This window comes from Alnus glutinosa, chromosome 2 (genome assembly GCF_958979055.1).
Source record: "Alnus glutinosa chromosome 2, dhAlnGlut1.1, whole genome shotgun sequence".
In the NCBI taxonomy this organism is placed as follows: Eukaryota; Viridiplantae; Streptophyta; class Magnoliopsida; order Fagales; family Betulaceae; genus Alnus; species Alnus glutinosa.
Genome location: NC_084887.1, coordinates 34,796,877 through 34,822,359, shown reverse-complemented (window position 1 = coordinate 34,822,359; position 25,483 = coordinate 34,796,877). Strand labels below are relative to the sequence as shown.

The 25,483-nt window shown below is 36.3% G+C and overlaps 1 protein-coding gene and 1 pseudogene across 1 annotated transcript; both read left to right on the top strand.

The window, feature by feature from the left end:
* The first annotated feature begins 237 nt into the window (after positions 1 to 237).
* LOC133861066 (uncharacterized) lies at positions 238 to 7,478 on the top strand (annotated as a pseudogene).
* Positions 7,479 to 11,731: 4,253 nt separating this feature from the next.
* LOC133859718 (probable leucine-rich repeat receptor-like protein kinase At1g35710) lies at positions 11,732 to 15,172 on the top strand. The gene is made up of 2 exons (XM_062295232.1): positions 11,732 to 14,350; positions 14,672 to 15,172. Exons 1-2 carry the CDS (start codon positions 11,908 to 11,910, stop codon positions 15,055 to 15,057), a joined length of 2,829 nt encoding a protein of 942 aa, XP_062151216.1. The 5' UTR covers positions 11,732 to 11,907; the 3' UTR covers positions 15,058 to 15,172.
* Positions 15,173 to 25,483: the final 10,311 nt, after the last annotated feature.

Here is a 25,483-nt window from a genome sequence, read left to right as displayed (position 1 = left end):
GCGATTTGAAAAAACAGTTTTCTATATTTTTAAATCATAATTTTTTAAAAACGCAGTTTCCAAATGATTTTTTTTTTGTGATTTGGTTTAAAATTGTACATTTTTTTTACGAAATCGTAATCTCAAACGCACACAAAATAAAATAGTTATGAAATACATATATAACATTACTAAAAAAAAAACATAAATAAATAAATAATGCTAAAAATAACATTTTACAAAACGAGAACTTGGGAAGAAGAAGAAGAAGAACAAGTGGTGTGATGGTTGTGTGCTTGTGCTATTGTCTGCTTCTTTGGTCCGAATGCCCACACAGTTCACCTGCTTTACTCTCAATGCAGGTTATTCCGATGTTCGGCGCCACCATTTCTTAACTGGCTCAAGCTCCATGTAAGTAAATTTCATACCTATATTTCATGTCATTCCAAGTTACTCAACTTTTCCACGTCCTTTCTTGTTCAGAATTAATGTTTCTTAAATCGAATAATATCCGCAGACAAATGGAACCTTTTCAGATCAAATTCATGGGTCAATTTTCATTCATCGATTGCTAACAATTACAACGCAACCCTGCTGTTGCAACGCAATTCTCGTGTCACAATGTGCGCTTCTCATTCCTCTTTGACGCCGTCGTCTTTTTGGGTCGTACCGGAAATCGAGGAGTGTGTGGATTTGGACAAAAAGCAAAGAGGTCATGACTGCCGCCGTGGAGAGAGGATGGAATACCCTTGTTTTCTCATCCCAGCATCGACAACTTGCCAATGAGTGGTTTTGTAAGCTCCTTAGGACCTCCTCTTGTTCTTTTGTATATCTACATTACGATTAGCTTGTGGTTTAATTTTATATAATTGTGTGCTCCACGCTTCGTAGATCAAAATAAGTACAAGAAAAAATTGGGTACATTGTTGTGACCCATGTGAGGATTTTGTTGGTTTTCACTATATTTTTGTCAACGCACGAGTCATGTTGATTTTGCCATCAATGTTATCAGACTTTCTTAGATCATAAATTTTGGTTATGGGATTTACAGCAATCGCCTTAATAAGTCCTCTCTATATTGAAGAGGGAGGCATTTTTGATGGTGAGAAAAGAAGGGTTGCCACAATTTTTGAGGTTTCAACCCACAAATGGGCAGGCAGAGAATGTTGTGATCAATTTGCTAGATTGGCAGGTAGGTCTGTTGCTAACTGCTTGGGATAATTCACATGAAATTTGTTTTTCTTTTCTCTTGAGTCGGCCTTCAAGTACTGCATATAAACTATCCATTGTTGTTTGTGGAGTTGTTTAAGCTAAAAGCTAGAAAGAAATCAACTTTCTCTAAAACTGAGGATATCCGTAAATTCAATTTTTTCTTGAGAGCATTGAATATTGGAAATTGATGCAAATTCTTTGCTACTTGGAAGCTCCTGGTATTGTGTGAAGTTTTATATAATAATTCTGGATCTAGTTAAAGATGACAGCATGCTGAATCACATTTTCTCTAAACTTGCTTTTGAATTAATCAACAAAATACTTTTATTACAATGACTTTGATCGAAACTTCCTACGTTTGATTTTACATGCTTGTCTTTGAATCCGGAGATAATCTTGCTTTTTCCCTCGTTTCATGGCTTCTAATGATTGAACATCGTTGCCGTGACATACACTTTCCATTATACAGTCAGACCCGATCATCTGCGTTATATGGACCATATTCACTAATAATTTGAGTACTAACATATTATATGCTAACCCCAAAGGGGTGGCCTAAATGGTAAGGCCTGCGGCCTATAGGGATATCATCCCTTGAGGTTTCGAGTTCGAATCCGACTAGGTGCTACCTCCCTCTTGGGGCCACCCACCCGGGCATAGCTCGCATTTAAAGGCTCTATGTCTACAGTGGCGTTGGGGATGTGGCTAGGGATTAGTCTGGTGATCTTGGCTGGACCTTTGTATTCGGAAGGCTACCACTGTGTGTGGGAGAGTAGTAAACGAGGTATGTTCGGCTATAGGTGACCCAGGATATCCTGATAAAAAAAAAAAAAAAATTATATTGTGCACTTTTTGTTTCCAGCACCATCCAGTTAAGCTGTTGTTGTACCTGCCATTTTCAATATAAAGCCACTTCTGAATTGGTCCCTGATTTTGTGTTTCTAAAGGTAATTCCTGCAGAGAATATTGTTGCTGCATTCCAAAGGCTGTCAAAAGTTTTTGCCATCTCAAAAAATCATTCTGAAGCACAAGTCTTCTTTGAGGTAAAATTACTTTATGATTAGGATTTTTTTTTTTTTGGATGAATAAAAGCTTTATAAGGCTCAACACAGCAAGATACAAACACTCCAGAAAACTGGATACAAGCTACTGAGAAAAAAAAAACAGTAGCAACAAAATATAACACCTTAGCCAACCACAAACCGGCCAACAAAAGCTGAACCAACAACAGTAGCATCAAGCAGCAATCTGCTATCAACCACCCACAGAACTACAGATACTAACTTCAAAACATCTTCTGCAAATCCACCTCAACATGGAAACAGAACCCCATCAGTGGAGAAGCAGAGAACACAAGCAGACCAAAACCCTTCAAGCCTCTGCCAGGAACCACAACCACCAAACCTCAAAACAGCAACCAACAACTTCATGACCCTGCAGCATACACTTACTGCAACCTCCAGCCTCTTATCAACCAAAAGGACTACAAAACATAAGCACATTACAATAGATGGGAGAGGCCCCAATGAAGGGCAAGATATAACTCACCATCCATTGGTTTTACCAAACCTTTAGCCAATATCCTTGACCGAACTTCCCACCTAATCTGGCCAAAGATGGCTTCTTCAGTCTTAGGAACAATGCCATGAACCAGGGCATTACGTTGTTTCCATAGATGATAGATGCAAGCTCCAAGACAAAGCTTAGCAAGGCTAACTCTTAAACTTTTACCCTTCAGCCTAGCAACACTCCAATCCACAACCGAATCCCAATCTGAAGGAGGATCAGAATAGCCACAAGCCTTCATAAGAGCAAACCAGATTCGACGACTAAATCCACAGAGGAAGAAAAGGTGGTCTCTACTCTTAATACACCCATGGCAAAAGAGACAATTAGAAGGACCCATAAAACCCCAACTACACATCCGTTGCTTAGTTACAAGTGCATCCCGGAAAACCAACCAAAGAATGAAGGAATGCCTAGGAATAGACATGGAGAACCAGACTATCTTCCACCAAACCACAACAGGACACTTCTCTCTCAATAACTCCCAAGTAGCAGAGCATGAGTAAACTCCATTACTAGACTCCCAAACCGGCAAATCTGAGTCCCCAATGGGCACTTCAGCAAGTTTACTTTGTATAGTAACTAAAGTATCTGAACGAGCAGAGGGCCAAAACCAAGAACCATTTCGAATAATGGTAGACAATTTAGTCCCCACAGGAAAACCAGCATTGTACATCACATGAGGACCAAACTTATCAAGCAAATATCCCAAAGGATGCCACTGATCACACCACAAAAAAATCCTGCTACCATTGCCAACTTTAAACCGAATAAATGGTTTTGCAATATCCCGGAGCTTTAACAACCTCTTCCAACTCCAAGAGCAAGCTTGTGGAACAGGAATCTGCCAAAAACTTCTTCCTCTTAACCAAACAGCCTCCACCCAAGCAACCCATAAAGAACCAGATTTTGCAAACAGAGACCAAATATGGTTCAACATGGAAGCTTGATTCCAAACTTCTAACCTTTTTAGCCCCAGACCACCCTCCCTCTTAGGAACACAAATATGATGCCAAGCAACTTTGGCATGAGCTTTAGAGTCCTTTCCCATCCACAAGAACCTATTGAATTTTTGCTCCAGCATATGAATGATTTTCTTCGGAAGGATGAACACCTTAGCCCAAAACACTTGCAGACTAAACAGAACAGAAGACAGCAATTGTAACCTCCCAGCAAAGGATAAGTTCCTGGCTAACCAAGAATCAATCCTAGCAGTGACCTTAGACACCAAAACTTCACAATCACGTGTTGTTAGCCTTCTAGAAATAAGAGGAACTCCCAAGTACCTAACCGGAAGGACTCCTTCCTGCATGCCCAGGGAATCCAACAACTCCCTCTTAGCCTGAACAGAAACCCCAGCCAATCCTAATACTTTATGATTAGGATTGGCAAGTGAACTTCATATGTTGGAAGAGCTGCTTCGATTATCTCAATTGTTGATTTGGCTCTTTAGGTGATGCATCATGACCTCCTTTCAAAATTCATTTTCTGTGTTTGCAGGCCTTGGAGCAAGGTCTGGGTGGAGTTATTTTAAAAGTTGAGGATATACTGAAGCTGTTTTTCAGCTCAAGGTAATTTGTTTTATGATAGGGCTTGTTAAGTAGTAAAGCATGGCTTCTTATCATATAAAAGTTGTCGGGACTATTTTGACAGAAGAAATGATGAGCAATCTCATGAGCTTGACCAAAGCTACTGTAACTCAAGTTCAAGTAATTGGAATGGGGGATCAAGTCTGTGTGGATCTTTGTAGCCTCAAGAGACCCTGTGAAGGACTTCTGGTATGCTTCCATTTCCTCTTCTATAATTTGCCCATCGTATGATTTTTTATTTCTAAGGATTCATGTTGGCATATTCAATGAAAATATTGGGTTGGTTGTAAATCTAGGATTAGTGGTTGAGTCGGTCTTTAGTTGGCGATTCGAAAACTTGGTTTAGAGTGTGAGACTTAACACCTCGTTCGCAACAACGTTCAAAGAGCATTCGAATGAGACAACTCTACAAACTTCAAAATTTCAAGACAACATGTTGCGTTCGTAAGCCGTTCGAAAAGCATTCGAATGAGAACATCAAGGAATTCAAAATTCAAGTTCCAGTGGACACCATTCGCGTTCAGTGTGACAAATTTCAAAGTTTCAGAATGGGTCTTTCGCAAGGCATTCGAAGAACGTTCAAACGGCAGTCTCCCAAATGCCTCACTTAAATGTTCGTTCACAATCATGTTCGAAGAATATTTGAACGCAATGCTCAATAAGTCAAGAAGAACCTTATGTTCGTAATGACGTTCTAAGACTGTTTGAAAGCCGCATGCGATAAACTGTGAAACCCTTGATTACATTCGAATGAGTCTTACTCCCATTGGAATGCCGTTGCCTGAGACAATGTTTTTATCAAACCAACGTACTCATTAAACCTTTGTTTTCCTAGGGTCTATTTAAGCCTCATATCACATGATTTTCATAAGACGTTGGGGCCATTGTTTAGTGCTCTTGGAGAGAATCTTAGCATCTATATGCCTTTATTCTCAAACCTCTCCTAGACTTTCTTAAACCACACCAAATCTTCGGCCACTAGAGTTCCGGGTTGCGAAGGAAGCTTGATAAGAGATTGGCCATAGTTTTGGAGTTAGTGCGATAGGAAACAAATGGGTTGTTTGTTGGGTAGAATTCAGATTTACTACAAAACCATTGTAAGTATACCTTATTGTAATTTAAATCATTTATAGTGAAAAAGTTTCTTGGGGTACGTTGTTTGCCCCTAAAATGGTTTTACTTTTGAAGAGTTCTTCAAAAAGCTTCCACTTCCTCACCAAAATTGTTGTTTGATCTCTTTACTGCTTTACTTAATTTTAGTGATATTGTGTGTGGTTGCCATATTTTGTTGGTTGTGATTATTGGAAAACATGTATTCACCCCCCACAGTGTTGTTTGGGGTTGTTGGGTGAATTTGACTATTGAGCAAATTGATTGGAATCTTGTCATTCTTATGATCTATGTTCTCTTTAGGTTGGATCTTTTGCGAGGGGATTATTCTTTGTGCAGTCAGAATGCTTGGAGTCAAATTATATTGCAAGCAGGCCTTTTTGAGTTCATGCAGTAAGTTTTGGCTTTGAATTAGTTAGTCTTAGAGATGATATTTCGATGAATTTTTTCATAGTAGATCTTGGTAAGTACTCTAAGCCCAATGGTTTGGCATATCAATCCACCAGTTAAGGGTGACCCAGTTTAGTACCTTTAACTTAGAAAGCTTCATTTGATTACTTCAACTTATCATGCTCTGCCATGGTTGTACAAAACTTGGGGAACCGTTTCAAAGACAGAAATTGCAAAAGTATATCATTTTTATTTATGTTACGTTTCATACCATTTATAATGAGTCTACTTGGTTCTTAATGTTTTAGGATCATGTGAAATTCATCAGTTGTAGTTAGTGATGAACCCTTTGTAAATTTTAAAGTTGTCTTCAAACTCTGTGGAAGTGATAAAATCTTGTTTTTCTCATGCGTTTACTAGTATGAAATATTTTGTACCCATTCTAAATATTATCAAGCATTACGAGATCATTATACCAACAGAGCTGGTCACATGAACAGGCGTTATTATTTTATTAGCTGAAACGCATCTAGAATCATATGCCTCATTTTCTGTAATTTTTTGATGGTGAATAAGGCATGCAACCGTGAACAACCAATTTTTTTTTTTTCCTGAAAAAAGGACATTTTTTCATACCATTTGGAAAAGCAAAGGAAATTATTCAGGAAGCCAATAAATACTAGAGTCACAATAGTAGTTGAAAGTTGTTAGAGCCATTTCGTGGGTGACAGTTTAAAGTCCTTATTATTATGCAGCCTTACTTACAAGTAAACTTTGGAACTGTACAGGGACCAGTACATGCCTATATATGTTGCCATTCCAGGAGGAAAGACTTGCTGCCCTTCATTGTAGTTTATGATCATCTTGCGCCCACTTCCATCTCCGTCATAGGGTTGACTCAGGGAATTGCATTTGAGTACCTGGAGTGATTTTGTTCTTCCCTCATTTTGGTCTGCTCCTCCTTCTGGTGTTGTCAAAGGGAATTTTGATGTTGCTATTAGGAAGGATTTTTATTTTTTTTTAACAGAGTATCCCAGAGGGCTCATTTGTGGACGATACCACTGGTCCAACTATCCTACACACAGTAGTAGAATGTCCATGTGCAGAGGTCCATGAACACCCCCAAACTAATCCCCGGCCCAATACCCCGGCCACTCAAAGTACAGGGCGTTGAGTCACAGGCTTTTTACCTGAGGTGGCTAGCCCTAAGAGGCAGTTTGCACTTGGTGGGTCTCGAACTCGCAACATCACGGGTAGCACACCCTAGAAGCCTTGAGCTTTTGACCACCAAGCTAACCCCTTGGGGTTTTTATGGGTTTTGTTTGCATAAACGATGTATGTTTCTGGTTTATGAGTACAAGAAAAGTGAAAGTTTGTTTTGTGTCCTAAACGATGACATTGAAGCAACTAGGAATGATTTTGCTATTGTAGCTGCTGTTGTTAGTGATTCTACTGGTAATACTATTGGTGCTGCTACTCAAAAGTTTTTCTTCACGGATGTTGGTATGGGGGAAGCTACTACTGCTCTATTAACCACACGGTTGGCTGCTGCTTGTGGAGTGACTTCTTATGTTCTTGAAGGGGATGTTCTCGTGGTTGTATTAGCTATTAATAATTCTCTTATTTTTTTCACTTAGAATTTTGCTAGTTTTCTCTCTCATATTAACTTAGGTCTATCTTCCTTTCACTGTTGGAATACTGTGAAAGTGTCTAGATGTGCAAATTATCGTACACATGCATTAGCAAAATAGGCCGTTTCTCACCTAGTATTTGGAAGTATTCCCATAAGATCTCACATTTTTCTATTCGGATCAAGAATGAGAAAGATTCTCTACTGTAATTCATTTTTCCTCATTAATTAGAAGAAGAAGAAGAAGAAAAAAAAAAAAAAGGCGCCACGTCGGTTTATATATGTATAGAGTACATGCAGATCGAAAACAAACCAACGTAAGCAGCCTCTTCCCTTCTTCCAAGGGACAAATTAAACACGGTTTCAAGAATCATTGCCCCCTTTATTACGTCAGCTCATGCATGTATATATTCTATTCATGAGTAAAATAATATAGACATAAATTTTCTACAAATCAGATGTGGCGTAAATCCACTTATTTACAGCCTCCAATAACAGCTGGACACGTCAGCTTGAAACACATAAGAGAATATACACAACAATACAGGATTAGCCCACTCATAATTCATAGATGCCTGCTGCCCATTCCACAAACTCCCTCTCTCGTCAATGGCAAAGTACGAACCATACCAGCAATGGCAACACTTACACCACCCAGCAATTTCTCTCTCTCTCTCTCTCTCTCTCTCAACCAAAAGCCATGTCTCTTGGTTTCTCTCTTCATAGATACCCACGTACACAACCATCTGTGCACCTCATTGCTAAACCTTGTGATTTTGGTGTTTGGCGTTCATTCTGCCTCCTCTCTCACTCCTCTGACCTCCATCTGAACTCAAGGGCTTACCACTTTGACCATCACAGAAGGCTGATTCCAGCTCCACTTCGAGAAGACCTTGGAGATGAAGCGCTCCATAGACCTCCAAAACAAGGAGCTCCACAAGCTCTTCCAGCTCTTCTACGTCTTCGTGGGCCAAACCCCCCGGTGCATCAACGAGTTCAAGTACCAGAGGCGTAGCCACCAAGATCCGCCTCCTCCCCCAAACACTGCCGTTGAAATCAGCCAAAGGACATCGGCCTGCCTCCTCCTAAAGCCTCCCGATCAAGATTTTTCTAAGAAGCCATGATTTTCTCAGCAACCAAACAGATTGTAGAGATAGAGAGTGAAAATGATTCCTTTTTGTGTTCTCCAGTGACTGGTGTAGTGGGCGTTTTCCGGCGAGTTGTTGAGTTGTTGGAGATGAAGGTTTTCGTTTGGCTTAAAGATATGATGTTTTGATTCTATTATTTTGTATAGTGTTTTTATGATGTGTTAAATTTTTAGTGGAGGCTGTAAAACACTAGTTTTACAGCCCATCCTTATAGTTGGGGCTCTCATATGTATATCGTACATGCAGATCGAAAACAAACCAACGTAAGCAGCCTCTTCCCTTCTTCCAAGGGACAAATTAAACACGGTTTCAAGAATCATTGCCCCCTTTATTACGTCAATCAAATTGGGAAAGCTTTGAAGCTGCCAATATATAAGCTCATGCATGTATATATTCTATTCATGAGTAAAATAATATAGACATAAATTTTCTACAAATCAGTTTGTAAAATTTTTTATATAATTTACATGTAAGATTGACATGTGTTCTTTGGCATGTGAGAAACACATGTTATTTTAATAGCATGTACTTTTCACTTGCTTTTTTAATAACGTTAATAAATAAAAATGTGATTCTCACATGTTTAAATAATAAATGTCACTCTTATGTGTGGGTTGTATGAAATTTCCTATAAACCGATTTGTAGGAAATTTCTGTCCAAACAATATATGTTGACATTTAAGACTTAGATATTTTACTTTCTCCATAAATTTTATAATTAACCGGTTGACCAAGAATCCGATGTACGTAGCTCTATATACAAATGTTAGTATAATAGAGAGGATATTGATAACATCCATAGGGCTAACAATTTTTTAAATGATTTGTAAACTTAATATGAACAAGTTAGGTTGAGAAATCTGACTCGTTTAATTAAATGGATTGGATTAAAATTTACATATATAATCTTATACCCCAACTTCGACATGATCTAAACCCAACACCTAACACAAATTGCCATCTCTAACTACATGGTATAGAGTCAAGTATGTTAGGAAGAGAATTGCCCACAAAGTTCATCGAGAACATTAATATATACTAGCTCATAATCTGCACAATGTGCGGGATTATTAATTATAATTTAATTTTGAAACTTAAAAAAAATCTCCATTGCACATAGAACATTGCATGAATATATAAATCACATAAAATTTTACTATCAAAAGAACCATAATTTTAGTTTTAATCCATATAAATTAAAACATTTAAAATATTCCCAGATGTGTAGTTTAAAATGGAAAAAAATGTAAAGAGAAAACATCTTCATTGCGCGGGATTATTAATTATAATTTAATTTTGAAACTTAAAAAAACATCTCCATTACACATAAAACATTGCATGAATATATAAATCACATAAAATTTTACTATCAAAAGAACCATAATTTTAGTTTTAATCCATATAAATTAAAACATTTAAAATATTCCCAGATGTGTAATGACCTTTCGATTTTGGATGGTCCTGATCAATCGATCTAGTGGTTTAATCTAAACCATATGATGCTTCATAGGTAAATTCAGTGGTTGGATTTACTGGACAATCAAATAAATAAACTGTAAGGTCAAATCACATTTGATCTAATGGTTGAGATTAATTAATAACGATCTAATGGTTATTATTAATCAATCATAGATAGTTATTTGATCTGATGGTCAGATTTAAGTGTCTGTAAAAATAGCAGTTTATGACTGTTACTTAAGCAGTTATGGACGGTTGGATTAGCAGTTATTTCAATATTATACAGAAGTAACTGCTGTCCAGTTATCAGAAATAACTGTTGTACAGTGTTTAATAAAAGAAATAACAAAATTTCTTTTATCTTCAATGCTTTTTTCTGGTACCTTCTGTATTTAAAATTAAAAAAGTCTCAGTCTGTCTCTTGCTATAATAGAAAAATCTGAAAGTGTTCGAGTTTAATTTTTCGTTAGTGCAAAACGCAATTAAACAAACAGAGGTTTCTGAGCTCCATTGTATCATGGAGAAATATTTGCTGTAACCTTTTTGCATACCTTTCTGGTGGGGGCAAATAATTTCTTAAGAAAAGCGACGTTGTAACGCGTCTTAGGAGTATTTTGTTTTTCTGTTTTCGTTTATCTTTTCTAACAATATCCTCGTGAATGCATGAAAAGCTGGACGCGTCATTTTCTTTGCAAAGAGGATCACTCCCCACAAATGCTCATTGTTGCCGTTGTTCCAAATCTGAGCTTCTTCCTAACCCAATCTGGTTGGGTTTTAGACTTACCATCTTAGAAGAAGATTTCGCTTCTGTTATGTTTTCTCTTCTTAGTCTCTCTAATTTTTTTAGAAATTAGTAAAGGGTTGAGTTACATGAGTTTCTCTTACTCCCGATGATTTTATCCATCATTTTGGGCCACGGCCTTTTCTGGCTGCATTCCTACTCGACTTTCACAATCCTATTTTCCTTATGGTGTAATGAGGTCTTAGTTGTTTGTCTAGTTTGAGTTTTTTAGTTGTATTTGATTGTCTTTTTTTTTCTATTTTTTGTTATTGTTGTTTGCAATTCGTTGATGATGTAATTACATGATAAAATAAATAAATAATTAAAAAAAAAACCATACAAAAAGCAGCATAAATTCCAAAGCTCATAGATCGATTATAGAAAAGTCAATGCAGAATAACAGGTATTCAAAATACATGTAAAGTTTTTAGAATGTATTTCTTCCTGGCAATCGCGCGCGTCTTGGACCGTATTATATATGCACGCAAAGACTAATCCCAGTGGTCAACATTCATCCAACGGCAACAGCGATGGCGCAATGTCCAGCTCATAAATTACGGTAAGATTGCCGTGAGTCACGTTCGCACTCATCCCCAAAAATAATTGGTCCAACCCTTCACTTCCGGCCCTTTTTTCTGGGTCAACTCTCACACTTCCTCGATCTGTCTATATCTTTCTCATTAAAGTGTCCGAGTCATGCATGACAGAACAATCAACCCTTCGTCATTGCTAACGTTAATCATACACTTTGGATTCCAAAAGAAATTTCCAAGACGATTAAAATAATGCATGTGGAAGGAAAATTAATTTCCAGTTCGATAGGATTCAAAAAGACGAGAATTCCGTGAGAATTACGTTGGCACGGATTCATTCAACGTCAACCCAATTAAAATGCTCCCAGACCATAAGTTTGCTGTTTGCCCCTTCAGATCTTTCTTATTAAAGTGTCCCCGATCCCGAGTCTTGCATGTACATAACAATCAACCCTTTTGCCATTGCTCTCATCAATCATACGTACACTAGCTACTAACTCTACTTGCAGACATGAAACCCTCTGTTTCCATTTTCATTGTGGTCCTAGCATGTATCTTCTTGTATGGAACATATTTGGAAAGTGCCGCTCACTTTGTGTCTGCATCTGAACCATCGGCACTACTACGACTACAAGCAAAGGCTCTGCTGGAGAGTGGGTGGTGGGGAAGTGCCATCACCAGCAACACCTCAAATCCTCCTTGTAAATGGTATGGTATTACTTGCAACGCTGATGGAAGCGTCACTCAGATTGAAATAGCTGATCAGCTCCGTGCACCAGATAAGTTAAAACTCAACTTCTCTTCCCTCCCTAATTTAGTTCACCTTGATCTGTCCTTTAATAATCTTCATGGGAATATTCCACTTGAGATAGGTACTCTCTCAAAACTCGCCTACCTTGATCTATCTTACAATAATCTAACAGGTAAGTTACCTCTTTCTCTTGCCAACCTCACCCACTTAGTTTCGTTTTACATCTCTGATAATCTAATCATTGGACCAATCCCTTCATCTCTTTGGCTTTTAACCAATCTCACCTCTCTGGATATGAGTTTTAATCAAATCAATGGTTTTATGGCCTCAGAAATAGGGATGCTAAAAAATCTTGTCTTTTTCGGCCTAAGTGGTAACATGCTCATTGGTCCAATCCCATTTACTCTGGGCCATCTAAATCAGTTGGAATATTTGCTCCTCAGCCATAATCTAATTGACGGTTCCATTCCCCCAGAAATAGGCAATATGGAGAATCTGAAATATTTGTCCCTCGAGAATAACAACTTTAGTAGTCCAATCCCTTCTACTCTAGGCCATCTAACTCATTTGGAATATTTGTCCCTTAGCAACAATCGAATTGATGGTTTTATTCCCCCAGAAATAGGCAATATGGAGAATCTGATAAATTTGTCCCTCAAGAATAACAGCCTTAGTGGCTCAATCCCTTCTACTCTGGGCCATCTAACTAATTTGGAATATTTGTCCCTCAGCAACAATCGAATTGATGGTTCCATTCCCCCAGAAATAGGCAATTTGAAGAATTTGACTTATTTGTCCCTCGAGAATAACAGCTTTAGTGGTTCAATCCCTTCTACTCTGGGCCATCTAACTCATTTGGAATATTTGTCTCTCAGCAACAATCAAATTGATGGTTCCATTCCCCCAGAAATAGGTAATATGGAGAATCTGAGAAATTTGTCCCTCGAGAATAACAACCTTAGTGGTTATGTCCCAGGAGAAATGGGGAATTTGAAGAACCTAATCTATCTCACTCTCGAATCTAACAATCTCATTGGCTCAATTCCTACTCAGCTAACCAGTTGCTCTTTGCTGGAGTACATGCTATTGAGCAACAACTCCTTAAGTGGAACCATTCCCTATCAGATCCAAGACCTTCATTTGTTGTCTACTATAAACCTTAGTCATAACTTTATTAGTGGAAAAATACCTCTTGAACTATGGGGTTTAGCAATTTTAGTGGTCTTGGATCTTAGCTACAATAATCTTTCAGGCAGCATACCCCAATCTTTCACTTCTGTAACAAATATCAACTTGTCATACAATTCTTTGGTGGGTCAAATACCAAACAATTATCAATTTTATAGATATGACACGTTAATTGGCAACAAGGATTTATGCGGTGACTACGTGGGTTTCCGCAATTGCCTTCCATTTTACCCTCCTTCCCTTCCACTTTCTCCTCCTTCCCTCTCACATCCCCTAGCCAGTAACAAATCAGTTATACCCAAAGTAAAAATCATTGCACCCATCAGCATTTTCCTTGGATTGTTAGTCTTTGGGGGTTTTTGTTTTTTCCTGTCTAAACGTGCAGTCAACAAAACCCAATCTATCTCCACGGAAAGAAAGAATGGAAACTTGTTCTCGATATGGAATTATGATGGAAAGATTGCATATGAAGACATCATTCAAGCGGTTGAGGACTTTGACATTAAGTATTGTATTGGGACAGGTGGTTATGGTAGTGTTTACAAAGCAGAACTACCAAGTGGAAAAGTAGTTGCCTTGAAGAAGCTTCATCACTTAGAGGCTGAGAATCCAGCTTTTGATAAGAGTTTCAAGAACGAGATAAAGGTGTTAACAGAGATCAAGCATAGAAACATTATAAAGCTTTATGGGTTTTGTTTGCATAAGCGATGTATGTTTTTGGTTTATGAGTACATGGAAAAGGGAAGTTTGTTTTGTGTCCTAAATGACGACATTGAAGCTGTGGAATTAGATTGGAGCAAGAGGGTAAACATCATCAAAGGCACCGCACACGCCTTATCTTACATGCATCACGAGTGCATCCCTGCAATTGTTCATCGAGATATATCAAGTAACAATATTCTATTGAACAATAAACTAGAGGCTTTTGTCTCTGACTTTGGCACAGCTAAACTTCTTGATCCGAATTCCTCCAATCAAACATTAGTTGCGGGAACTTACGGTTACATTGCCCCAGGTGAACTATTCTTTTCTTGCTAAAATTTATGTCTTTATTTTAAGTCCAATCTATTATTCAAAAAAATATAAGTAGCCATGTGGAACAAATATCTTTTCAATATTTGTGGTAGTAGGGTTACCTTGTCATTAACTATTTGAATCGACTCATGCATGGTCGCAAACAACCATTTTCACTATGGATTTTTTATGCAAATGCAAGTTTTGACGATCTTCTTTACATTAAAAAATATACAAAAGAAAAAAAGGGAGAAAGGGAAAGAAAGGTTATTACATTTGTAATAGTTTTAATTTGTTTTTTTTTTTAATTTTTTATATGCAGAGTTGGCCTATACCATGAAAGTTACTGAAAAATGCGATGTTTATAGCTTTGGAGTGATGGCATTGGAAATATTAATGGGAAAACATCCAACGGAACTCCTAACTTCATTATTATCGTCGTCTTCTCAAAATGTGATGTTACATGAAATATTAGACCAACGTCTACCACCTCCGAATCAACTAGTTGCACATGATATTATCCTTATTGCAACAATAGCATTTGCATGTCTACACACCAAACCAAAGTTTCGGCCTATAATGAAATGCGTGTCTCAAGAATTTCTTTCTCGAAAGAAGCCAATAGCCAAGCCTCTGCATGCATTTTCACTATGGCACCTAAGGAACGAGATGTATGTGGTTGGATCAGGGGATGAAACTCAGTTATGAAGTGCTTTTTGTTAAGTTGAATATCGTACTGTTTGATGAACTTGTATGAATACAAAATATTGTGTACGAGGATTGTATTGCCATAAAAATTATGTAACTTTATTGGTTGTACCCATTTTTTTTAAATCATGTTACATGCATATACACACACACATTAATACATACATACATACATACATATATACATACACACACATTAATACATACATATATATCGTGTACATGATTAAAAATAAAATAATAAATGCAATAAAGCAATATAGAAAGAATTAATGTGGTTCAACAAAGATTTCCAGTGGCAAAACATGCAAAAAAAAAAATTAGATTATAATATAAAGAAGACATAAATTAGCAAAAAAATAGTATGTAGCTTACTAGGATTTCATATCAGGATTCTAGCTTATTGTTGGCACACAGTTAATAAGGACTTATTGTTCCAGGCCAGGATTAGTAATATGTATTTTTATTCAAGTGTATTTCTTCTATGTAAAGCCATTGTGCTTATTAATAATTGTTATTACTATATGCACAACTATGATAAAAATAAGGAATCAAAAAGAGAGAATGGAAACAAAACCCATTCTATGTCACAATCGCTTTGCTTAAAACAGTGGATAAATCCAGCTTTAAAAATCATTTCAAAAATCACCCACATAATCCATTGGCCGAAACACCACCTAGAAAAACAAGACACTAACTCACTACTGCTAGAGCACACACCCACTGGCCGAAACAGGAACAATCCACAACCCATCATAATCCACAGTTTACACCTCAAACGACCAAGAATCATCCACAACCAATATTCAAAATAAACCCATTAAATCGGCTACAGAGCATCGAAATTTGATCAAAAATCCATTAATAATCACCCAAAATAACTCAAAACAGATTACAAGAAATTACTAAGTTTACCTTGATAATTTTCCGTTCAAAGCTAAGAAAACCACCAAAAAGAAATTGTCAAAGGAACGATCCTCAGCCCAGTCGCCGGAATCGCACCTCCAAACTGCCGGAAATCGCTTCCCAGGACGTACACCAGAAATCGCCGGCCTTGACCACCATTGATCGGGTCTTCTTCGGGTTTGATGGGTCGTTCGGGTTTTGCACACACGGGTCACGGGTTTCACTGCCCCTGCTCTGCTGGACGACGCCGTCAGCCCGCCGTCGACCCACCGGAAATCGGGCTTCCGGTCGACTATCGGTGCCGACCCACGGACGTGGGTCTGGGTTGGTCGGGTCTCACCCGGATTCTCTCCCTCTCGCTTAGTCTCTCTGTGTTTTTCTCTCCCTCAGCTCTCATCTCTCTCTCTCTTAATCTCAGTTTCTCACCCGGATTCTGCCGAGAAGAAGAAAAGAATAATGAAGAAGAAAGGAAAGAAATATATGAAAAGAAGAAGGAATAGCTCAGTGATTAACACTGATGGTGCGAGTTTCTGTTCAAGGAGGGGGTTAATTTATTGGCGTGTCTAGAAGAAATGATCCATCGAATCTCCTCAGAAATATCAGCACAGATTAGTTAATCCGTAGGTATTTTTCCACTAAAGCCCCGTTTGGTTCGTAAAACGATCATTTTATTAGAAAAATGGATAATTATTCTTAGGAATAGAAGGTTACGAAATGAAATGACTATTCTTATTCTTTTGTTTGGTAATAATTCACACATTTTAATCGGAATTCAAACAAAATTATTAAAAAAATCATACATTATATTATTTTATTTTTATTTTTTAAAAAAATCAAACAAAAAAACGAAAAACAAAAAAAAAAATTGAAATAAATTGGTGGGTGGCCGGCCACCCACAGTTGAGCCAGAGGCCACCCTCGAGGGACCATGGGGGTGGCCGCGGCCACCCCCAACGAGAGAACTGGGAGTGGCCTGTGCCACCCCATTTGCTCCAGGGGTGGTCGCACCACCCCCAGAATGCTTGGGGGGGGGGGGTGACCACCCCTGGCCCTCCATAGTGGCTGGCCAACAACCCATTGGGGTGGTCGGCCAGCCACTATGGGGTTTAGTTTTTATATATATATATTTTTTAAAAAAAAACAAAAAACAAAAAACAAAAAACAAAAAACAAAAACAAAAACAAAAACAAAAGATTTGAAAGAAAATAAAAAAATGAATTTTTTCTTTTTGGAAATTGTATTCTTTATTCCAAGGAATAGATATTCCTCTTCGAAAGGGAATAGTTATTCCATAGAATAGACCCCTACCAAATAAAAGAATGGTTATTCCTATGGAATAATCATTCCATTCCAATGGTCTATTCCGCAAACCAAACAGGACCTAGATCTTTATCATTTTAATTTCTCATTAGGGTATAATTTTAAATCTGTTTTGAACCTGGTTTGTTTTATAATTAGTGCTATTTTTTGAATAACATTCTTACTCTGATAATATTATTACACTGAATAATATTAGGCCAAAATAATATTAGGTACATTATATATTACACAATAATATTATATATAAATAATATTATTCCAATAAATATTCTCATTTAATAATATTAAGAATATTATTATCCCAACTAATTTTACCAGATATTTAGGTTTGTCTATTAATCAATTAAAAGGGTGGCGCATAAATAGGCAATTATTAGAATAATGTTGATCGAGTAATTAAAAGTGTGAATTAATCGCCATAGATCTTAAATTCTATTTAAGACGCTCTGTCTTAAAATCTGGGATATTGCATATATCAACGTCTACCACCTCCAAATCATCTAGTTGTAATGATATTTTTCTTGTCGCTACAATAGCATTTGCATGTGTACACACCAAACCAAAGTCTCGGCCTATAATGAAATGTGTGTCTCAATAATTTCTTTATCAAAAGAAGCCAATAGCCAATCCTTTACATGTATTTTCACTATGGCAGCTAAAGAACCATGAAATGTATATGGCTAGATCAGGGGATGATAGTCAATTATGAAGTGCTTTTTGTTAAGTTGTATAATATTGTTTGATGAACTTGAATGAATAATAAGTATTGTGTATGAGACTTATAATTCCATAAAAATTTATGTAATTTTATTTGTTGTAGCTTTTTTTTTTATTATTATTTTTATTATTTTTTTTTTATCATGTTACATTTTATACATTAATATAGGCATATATATCATGTACATGATTAAAAATAAAATAATAAATACAATAAAGCAATATACATAGAATTAATGTGGTCCAACAAAGATTTGAAATGGCAAAACATGCCAAAAATTACATCTGAATATAAGCAAGACAGAAATGAGCTACAAATTAGTCTGTAACTCATTCATACAAACCAATTTAATAAATTGTCAAATGTTTCTTAACATGTGAGAAGTATATGTTTTCTTATTAATATTATTAAAAATAAAAAATGTGAGAATCACATGGTATTAAAAAAACCCATTTTAGGTGGCCAAGTAGAAACGAGTAATGCTAGATCCACGTTTTTATTTCACAATTATCCCACAATATTGATGTGGCAATCTCAACCAACCCTTGGATCGGTCATTGTTTAAAAAAAAAAAAAATCAATGGTTGATCAGGACTGTTACGTCAGCATTGTGAATAGTTGCGATATTAAAATGTGTTATAAAACATTACTAAGTAGAAAAAAGTAATGCTAGAAAAAATATTTTTATCTTATAATTATTTCACAATGTTGATTTGGCAATTCCAATCAACTTTTGGAGTAGTCTTTTTTTTTTTTTTTTTTTTTTTTTTTTTTTTAAATCAATAATTAATTGAAACTATCATATCAACTTTGTAAAATAGTTATGAAATATAAATATGATATAACATTTTTATTACTCAACTAAAATAAAATAATGCTAAAATAACATTTTTATTCCACAATTATTTCCTAATGCTTTTTTATTAACTAAAATGCTGCATATGTTAAGGAATGGACAAGACCCCGTTTAATAACCCCCCTCCCCTCCCCTCCCCTCCCCTCCCCTCCCCTTATTTTCGCAACTCGAAAAAAATATCAACTTCAAAACATTTTTAATTTTTTTTACTTTTTATATCACATCAATAATTTATTATTATTATTTAAATAAAAAAATCTATTACAATATAATTTTTTTTTTCCACTTTTTTACATAAATTCTTCCTATTTTATATCACATTAATTATTTTTTATTTTCGCTTAATAAAAAAAATTATCCTCGCAAGGGGAGAAGAGGGGAGGGGAGGGGAGGGGAGGGGGTTATTAAACGGCCGTAGTTTCCTTTTCTCCTTTTCTTCTGGTGGTGCTGAATGCCAGACCCAACTTGACCTGACGTCACCTGAGAAAACGATCCATATTCAAATCTGTACATCAAGAAATCAAAACGAGAAGAAGAAGAAGAAGCGTGATGTTTGTGCTGTTATCTGCTTCTTTAGTCCGAATGCCCACACAGTTCACCTGCTTTACTCTCAATGCAGGTTATTCCGATGTTCGGCACCACCATTTCTTAACTGGCTCAAGCTCCACGTAAGTAAATTTCATCTACCCATATTTCATCTCATTCCAAGTTACTCAACTTTTCCACCTCCTTTCTACTTCGGAATTAATGTTTCTTAAATCGAATAATATCCGCAGACAAATGGAACTTTTTCAGATTAAATTCATGGGTCAATTTTCATTCATCGATTGCTAACAATTACAAGGCAACCCTGCTGTTGCAACGCAATTCTTGTGTCGCAATGTGTGCTTCTCATTCCTCTTTGACGCCGTCGTCTTTTGGGTCGTACCAGAAATCGAAGAGTGTGTGGATTTGGACAAAAAGCAAAGAGGTCATGACTGCCGCTGCATGTGGAGAGAGGATGGAATACCAGCATCGACAACTTGCCAATGAGTGGTCTTGTAAGCTCCTTAGGACCTTCTCTTGTTCTTTTGTATATCTACATTACGATTAGCTTGTGGTTTAATTTTATATAATTGTGTGCTCCATGCTTCGTAGATCAAAATAAGCACAAAAAAAATTGGGTACATTGTTGTGCATGACCCCTGTGAGGATTTTGGTGGTTTTCACTATATATATTTTTGTCAACGCATGAGTCATCTTAATTTTGCCATCAATGTTATCCGACTTTCTTAGTTTTTAATTTTGGTTACGGGGTTTACAGCAATCGCCTTAATAAGTCCTCGATCTCTATATTGAAGAGGGAGGCATTTTTGTTGGTGAGAAGAGAAGGGTTGCCACAATTTTTGAGCTTTCAAGTCCGCAAGAGTTACAGCAGCTCCAACCCGCAAATGGGCAGGCAGATCGAGAATGTTGTAATCAATTTGCTAGATTGGCAGGTAGGCCTGTTGCTAACTGCTTGTTAGAGAATATATTCATCCAGTATATTACGCACTCTCCATATATTGAAAGATTTAATCTAATCCTCATTAATTATATTTAATTATATTTTCATTACATACCATTTTTTATTTTTTATATATCTCTATAAATAAAGATCATTTGTATTGTAAATTAATCAAGCAATAAGAGCATAATTTAGTCTTAAGGCTTTATCCTATGAACGTAGATCATCGATCGAACCACGTAAAATCCTTATCTCTATTTCTTACTATTCCACTTTTTTTTCTATTAGTTTTATTTTTTTTCTTTTATCTCTATTTCTTACTATTTCACTTTATTTTCTTTTAGTTTTATTTTTTCTTTCATAGTGTCAGAGCTAAAGGCTAATGCTAGCATTCGATTCAAGGTCATGTGAGTTCTTTTATTATTATTCTGTTTTATTGCCTTCTCCTTAATAGTTTTCAAATCTCCTCATCATAGATTTTGCATACTTCATTTGATGAAAAAAAAAAACTTCACTCCATTGTTTTGTTTTTTTTTTCACGACAGAACCTGTTTTTGCTTCTCTTTTTTGTTTTTCTTCATTTCCCTTTGGTTTGTGTTTTGTCAAATAAGTGGTGTGCGTGAGTAGGGGATAAGTTTTACTCCAACCCACGTCACCTGTGTCTCATTTGGAGACTAAACAAACCAAAATCCCCTCGCTTTGTTCTTGATTTTGTTTTGATTTTATATATTAAAAAAAAAAAAAATCACTCTCATACACAACAACCATCAGATCTTCCTTCGTTACTGTTACTCTCCACAAGGCCCAGTCGAGTTCCACCCTTCACAACCGAGCTCGGTCTCTCTGCCATCGTCCACGTCTCAGATCCGGCGCCTCCTCCTTCGATTGTACAGGCCCAGCCTCGGCGGTCACTCCTCCCTCCATCCATGGCCCATCGCAAGTAGAGCTTCTCCTCACCGTCACAGTCACCACCTTACCGCTCCTTCGCTAGCCGTCCATCAGGCCCACCGTCCTCTTTAAGGTTGCGATCGCATCTGCTTTTATTCCTGTCACCTTCTTGTAGCTGTTGTTGGTAAAGACAATTGTTGCCCCTCTGGTTGTTGTTCAGAGAAAAGGTGTGAAAAAAAAAAAAAAAAAAAAAAAAAAAAAAAAAAAGGAGAAGTTTGTGCGGCGCAGACATAAGTCTTTCAAGTTTCAATAGGGTTGTTTATGTGTAATGATGATCTTTATGATGAAGAAAAAAAAAATGAGGGAAGATAAGTGGAAACCGTAAAAAAAAAAAGGAATCAAGAATCAAAAGAGGGAAAAAAAAAAAAAAAAGAAAAAAAAGAAAAAAAAAAAAGCCCATAAAAGAGGCCAAAGTTGCCGCATGCCCATTACTTGTATATAACATTTGTGGTATTGTTTCAAATCCAGGCCTATTTCAATTCATTGTTGGCTTCTTATTTTAGCCCATAGTTGGTCCATATTATTTTGGCATTTATGGTATTCTTTAAAACTCATGCCCATTTTAACCTATAGTTGGCTCATTTTTCATTGGCTTATAGATGGCCCCAGGGGCGGAGCCACCTTGGGGCTTGGGCCCCCCCAAGCCCCAAGGTTCTCACAAAAAATAAAAAAAAAAAAAAAAAAAAAATTAAAATTTTGCCCCAAATTTTATTATTTTTTCTAATTTTGGCCTCCCAAAACCTTTTTTTTCAATTTGGCCCCCCCAACTTGGGGGGGACTGGCTCTGCCCATGGATGGCCCCACCTTTCTTTTCTTTGGGCATTTGAGGTATTCTCTAAAACTCATGTCCGTTTCAACCCATAATTGACTCATTTTCTTTGGCCATAGATGATCCATCATGTGTTTAGCATTTGAGGTACTATTTGAAGCCTTGCTACCCGGCTCATCTAGCCCACAATTGGCTTGAAGAAAAAGAAGAAGAAGAAGAAGAAAGACCAAGAAGAAGAAGAAACATTTAGCCCACAGTTGGCTCAAAGAAGAAGAAGATGAAGAAAGTTTTTCTCCAATCTGACCCAACATTTATATTTAAAAAAAAAAAAAAAAAAAATACAAACTCAAGATTTCAAAATCTTTCACCTTGAGTTTGAAGAGAGATGTTAGAGAATATATTGATACCGTATATTACGGAACTCTCCATATATTGAAGGATTTGATTTAATCCTCATTAATTGTAATTGATTATAATTAAATCAAATTTGAATATATTCAATTCTAATTTGATTATATTCTCTCTACATATCATTTTGTATTCTCTCTATATCTCTATAAATAGGGATCATTGGTATTGTAAATTAATCAAACAATAAGAGCATAATGTAGCCTTAAGGCTTTATCCTGTAGACCTAGGTCATCGACCGAACCATATAAAATCCTTATCTCTATTTCTTATTATTCTACTTTATTTTCTTTTACTTTTATCTTTTCTTTCACTGCTTAGGATAATTCACATGAAATTTGTTTCTATTCTCTTGAATCGGCCTTCAAGTACTGCATATAAACTAGCCATTGTTGTTTGTGGAGTTGTTTAAGCTAAAGCTAGAAAGAAATCAGCTTTCTCTAAAACTGAGAATATCGGCAAATTTAATTTTTTCGTAAGAGCATTGGATATTGGAAATTGATGCAAATTCTTTGCTACTTGGAAGCTACTTGGTATTGTGTGACGTTTTATATAATAATTCTGATCTCGTTAAAGATGACTGCATGCTGAATCACATTTTCTCTAATCTTGCTTTTGAATTAATCAACAGAATCCTTTTTTTTTTTTTTTTTTTTTTTGATGAATAACAGAATCCTTTTATTACAATGACTTTGATGGAAACTTCCTAGGTTTCATTTTACATGCCTGTCTTTGTTCTTTTCTTCCAATTGATGCGAGATTTCTGATTGGATGTATGAAAAATAGGGATGAATGTAGAAATGGAATGGAAAGATGATAGTGAACTCCAATTAATGGCTGGAGACAGACCCCAAGTGAATCCAATTAAGGCTGGAATCAAACCACAAGACAAAAGTCTATATCAATTCTTTTCTTCCTTCTCATTTACGACCAAATGGTCTTTAAATAGAAATACAAGTAGATAATACCTAAGGTGATAATGCTTAAAGTTCAAATATTCAAATTCAAATAAGCTCTAATCCTAATTTAAATAATCTAATCCTAATAAGTTGGAATTCCATTCCAACTCAACTATTAAATCTATCTAATCCTTTATCCCTATCAATAAAAAGAAAAGAAAAGAATTGATATAGACTTTTGTCTTGTGGTTTGATTCCAGCCTTAATTGGATTCATTTGGGGTCTGTTTCCAACTATTAATTGGAGTTCACTATCATCTTTCCATTCCATTTCTACATTCATCCATATTTTTCATACATCCAATCAGAAATCTCGCATCAATTGGTATCAAAGGATGTCGACCAACAAGGACCGAATTGGTAAGCTTGAACTTGCATTTCAAAGCTTGCTGAAGAGACTAAAAAGGGGTTTGATAATCTGAAAAAGTCTTTGGAGAATATTGCAAGTTCTCTCAATGAGGGTTTTTCCAACACTAGAGAATCTTTACTGCAAAACACGGTGCAGATTTCATCGCCTAAGTCAACCCCACTCATCCAACCCGTGACCCAGTGCACCGATAACCCACAACCAATCCAACCGCTGAAAACCCACAATCAATCCGCAGTCAACACAACTATTCATCCCCGTGACAATGACACAAAACCCAACTCTCAAAACCCACACAAAATCATCCTCTCGCAAACTACACAGATTCCTATCAGAGTTTTTCTTTTCAAGAAGCTAGAGATGGACGGGAAACCACCATGTGAAAAGACCACCGAGGAAGCGGATGAGGAGTTTATAGATCCAGCTGCACAACCACTGAACAGCCAAACACCGCTCATGAAGAAATCCATAGGAGAAAAGCAAAGCTGCAAAATTATTTCGACCTTGAGGACAAGTGTCGTGTCAGAGGGACGGAATTGATAGGAGTCTTTCTCCAATCCTAATACTTGGATTAATTCAAGCTGGTCTCTATCTCATTAGTGATGAGATATTATCTTTATCTTTATATTATCTTTATCTTTTCAATTAGGTTAGCTTATTATCTTTATCTTTCTAGGTTATGTTATATTTCAATAATGATTATAGGGGTTGAGAGACCTGTTAGGAGTAGTAGACGTAGTTGGTTTAGAGGTGGAGTTGGAATGAAATTCCAACTCGTTAGGATTAGAGTTTATTTGAATTTGAATATTAGAATTTAGGTAGTATCACTTTATGCTTTATCTTCTTGTATTTCTATTTAAAGACCATTGGGTCGTTAATGAGAAAAAAGAAAAAGAAAAAGAATTGATATAAAAAAAAGAAAAAAAAAAAAAGAAAAAAAAAAGAAAAGAATTGATATAGACTTTTGTCTTGTGGTTTGATTCTAGCCTTAATTGGATTCATTTGGGGTCTGTCTCCAGCCATTAATTGGAGTTCACTATCATCTTTCCATTCCATTTCTACATTCATCCCTATTTTTCATACATCCAATCAGAATTCTCGCATCAATTATTGATAGGGATAAAGGATTAGATAGGTTTAATAGTTGAGTTGGAATGGAATTCCAACTTATTGGGATTAGATTATTTAAATTAGGATTAGAGCTTATTTGAATTTGAATATTTGAACTTTAAGCATTATCACCTTGGGTATTATCTACTTGTATTTCTATTTAAAGACCATTTGGTCGTGAATGAGAAGGAAGAAAAGAATTGATATAGACTTTTGTCTTGTGGTTTGATTCCAGTCTTAATTGGATTCACTTGGGGTCTGTCTCCAGCCATTAATTGGAGTTCACTATCATCTTTCCTGTCCATCTCCAATTAATTTAGAAATGGAGAAAGATGTAGTATATAATAATACTCAAGTAGAAATGAGTAATGTTAGAAACCTTATTGTTATTTTACAATTATCCCACAATATTAATGCGGAAAACTCAACCAATCTTTGGATCAGTTATTGTTTATGAAAAAAAAATAAAAATTAAGAGTTGATTGAGTCTGTCACATCAGCATTGTGAATAATTGTGAGATTAAAATGTGTTATAAAACATTACTAAGCGGAGAAGAGCAATGCTATACACGGCATTTTT

Coding starts and splice junctions, on each gene's coding strand:
- LOC133859718 (XM_062295232.1), top strand. CDS start 11,908: ATGAAACCCTCTGTTTCCATTTTCATTGTGGTCCTAGCATGTATCTTC. Junction 14,351..14,671: donor TTACGGTTACATTGCCCCAG/GTGAACTATTCT, acceptor TTTTATATGCAG/AGTTGGCCTATACCATGAAA.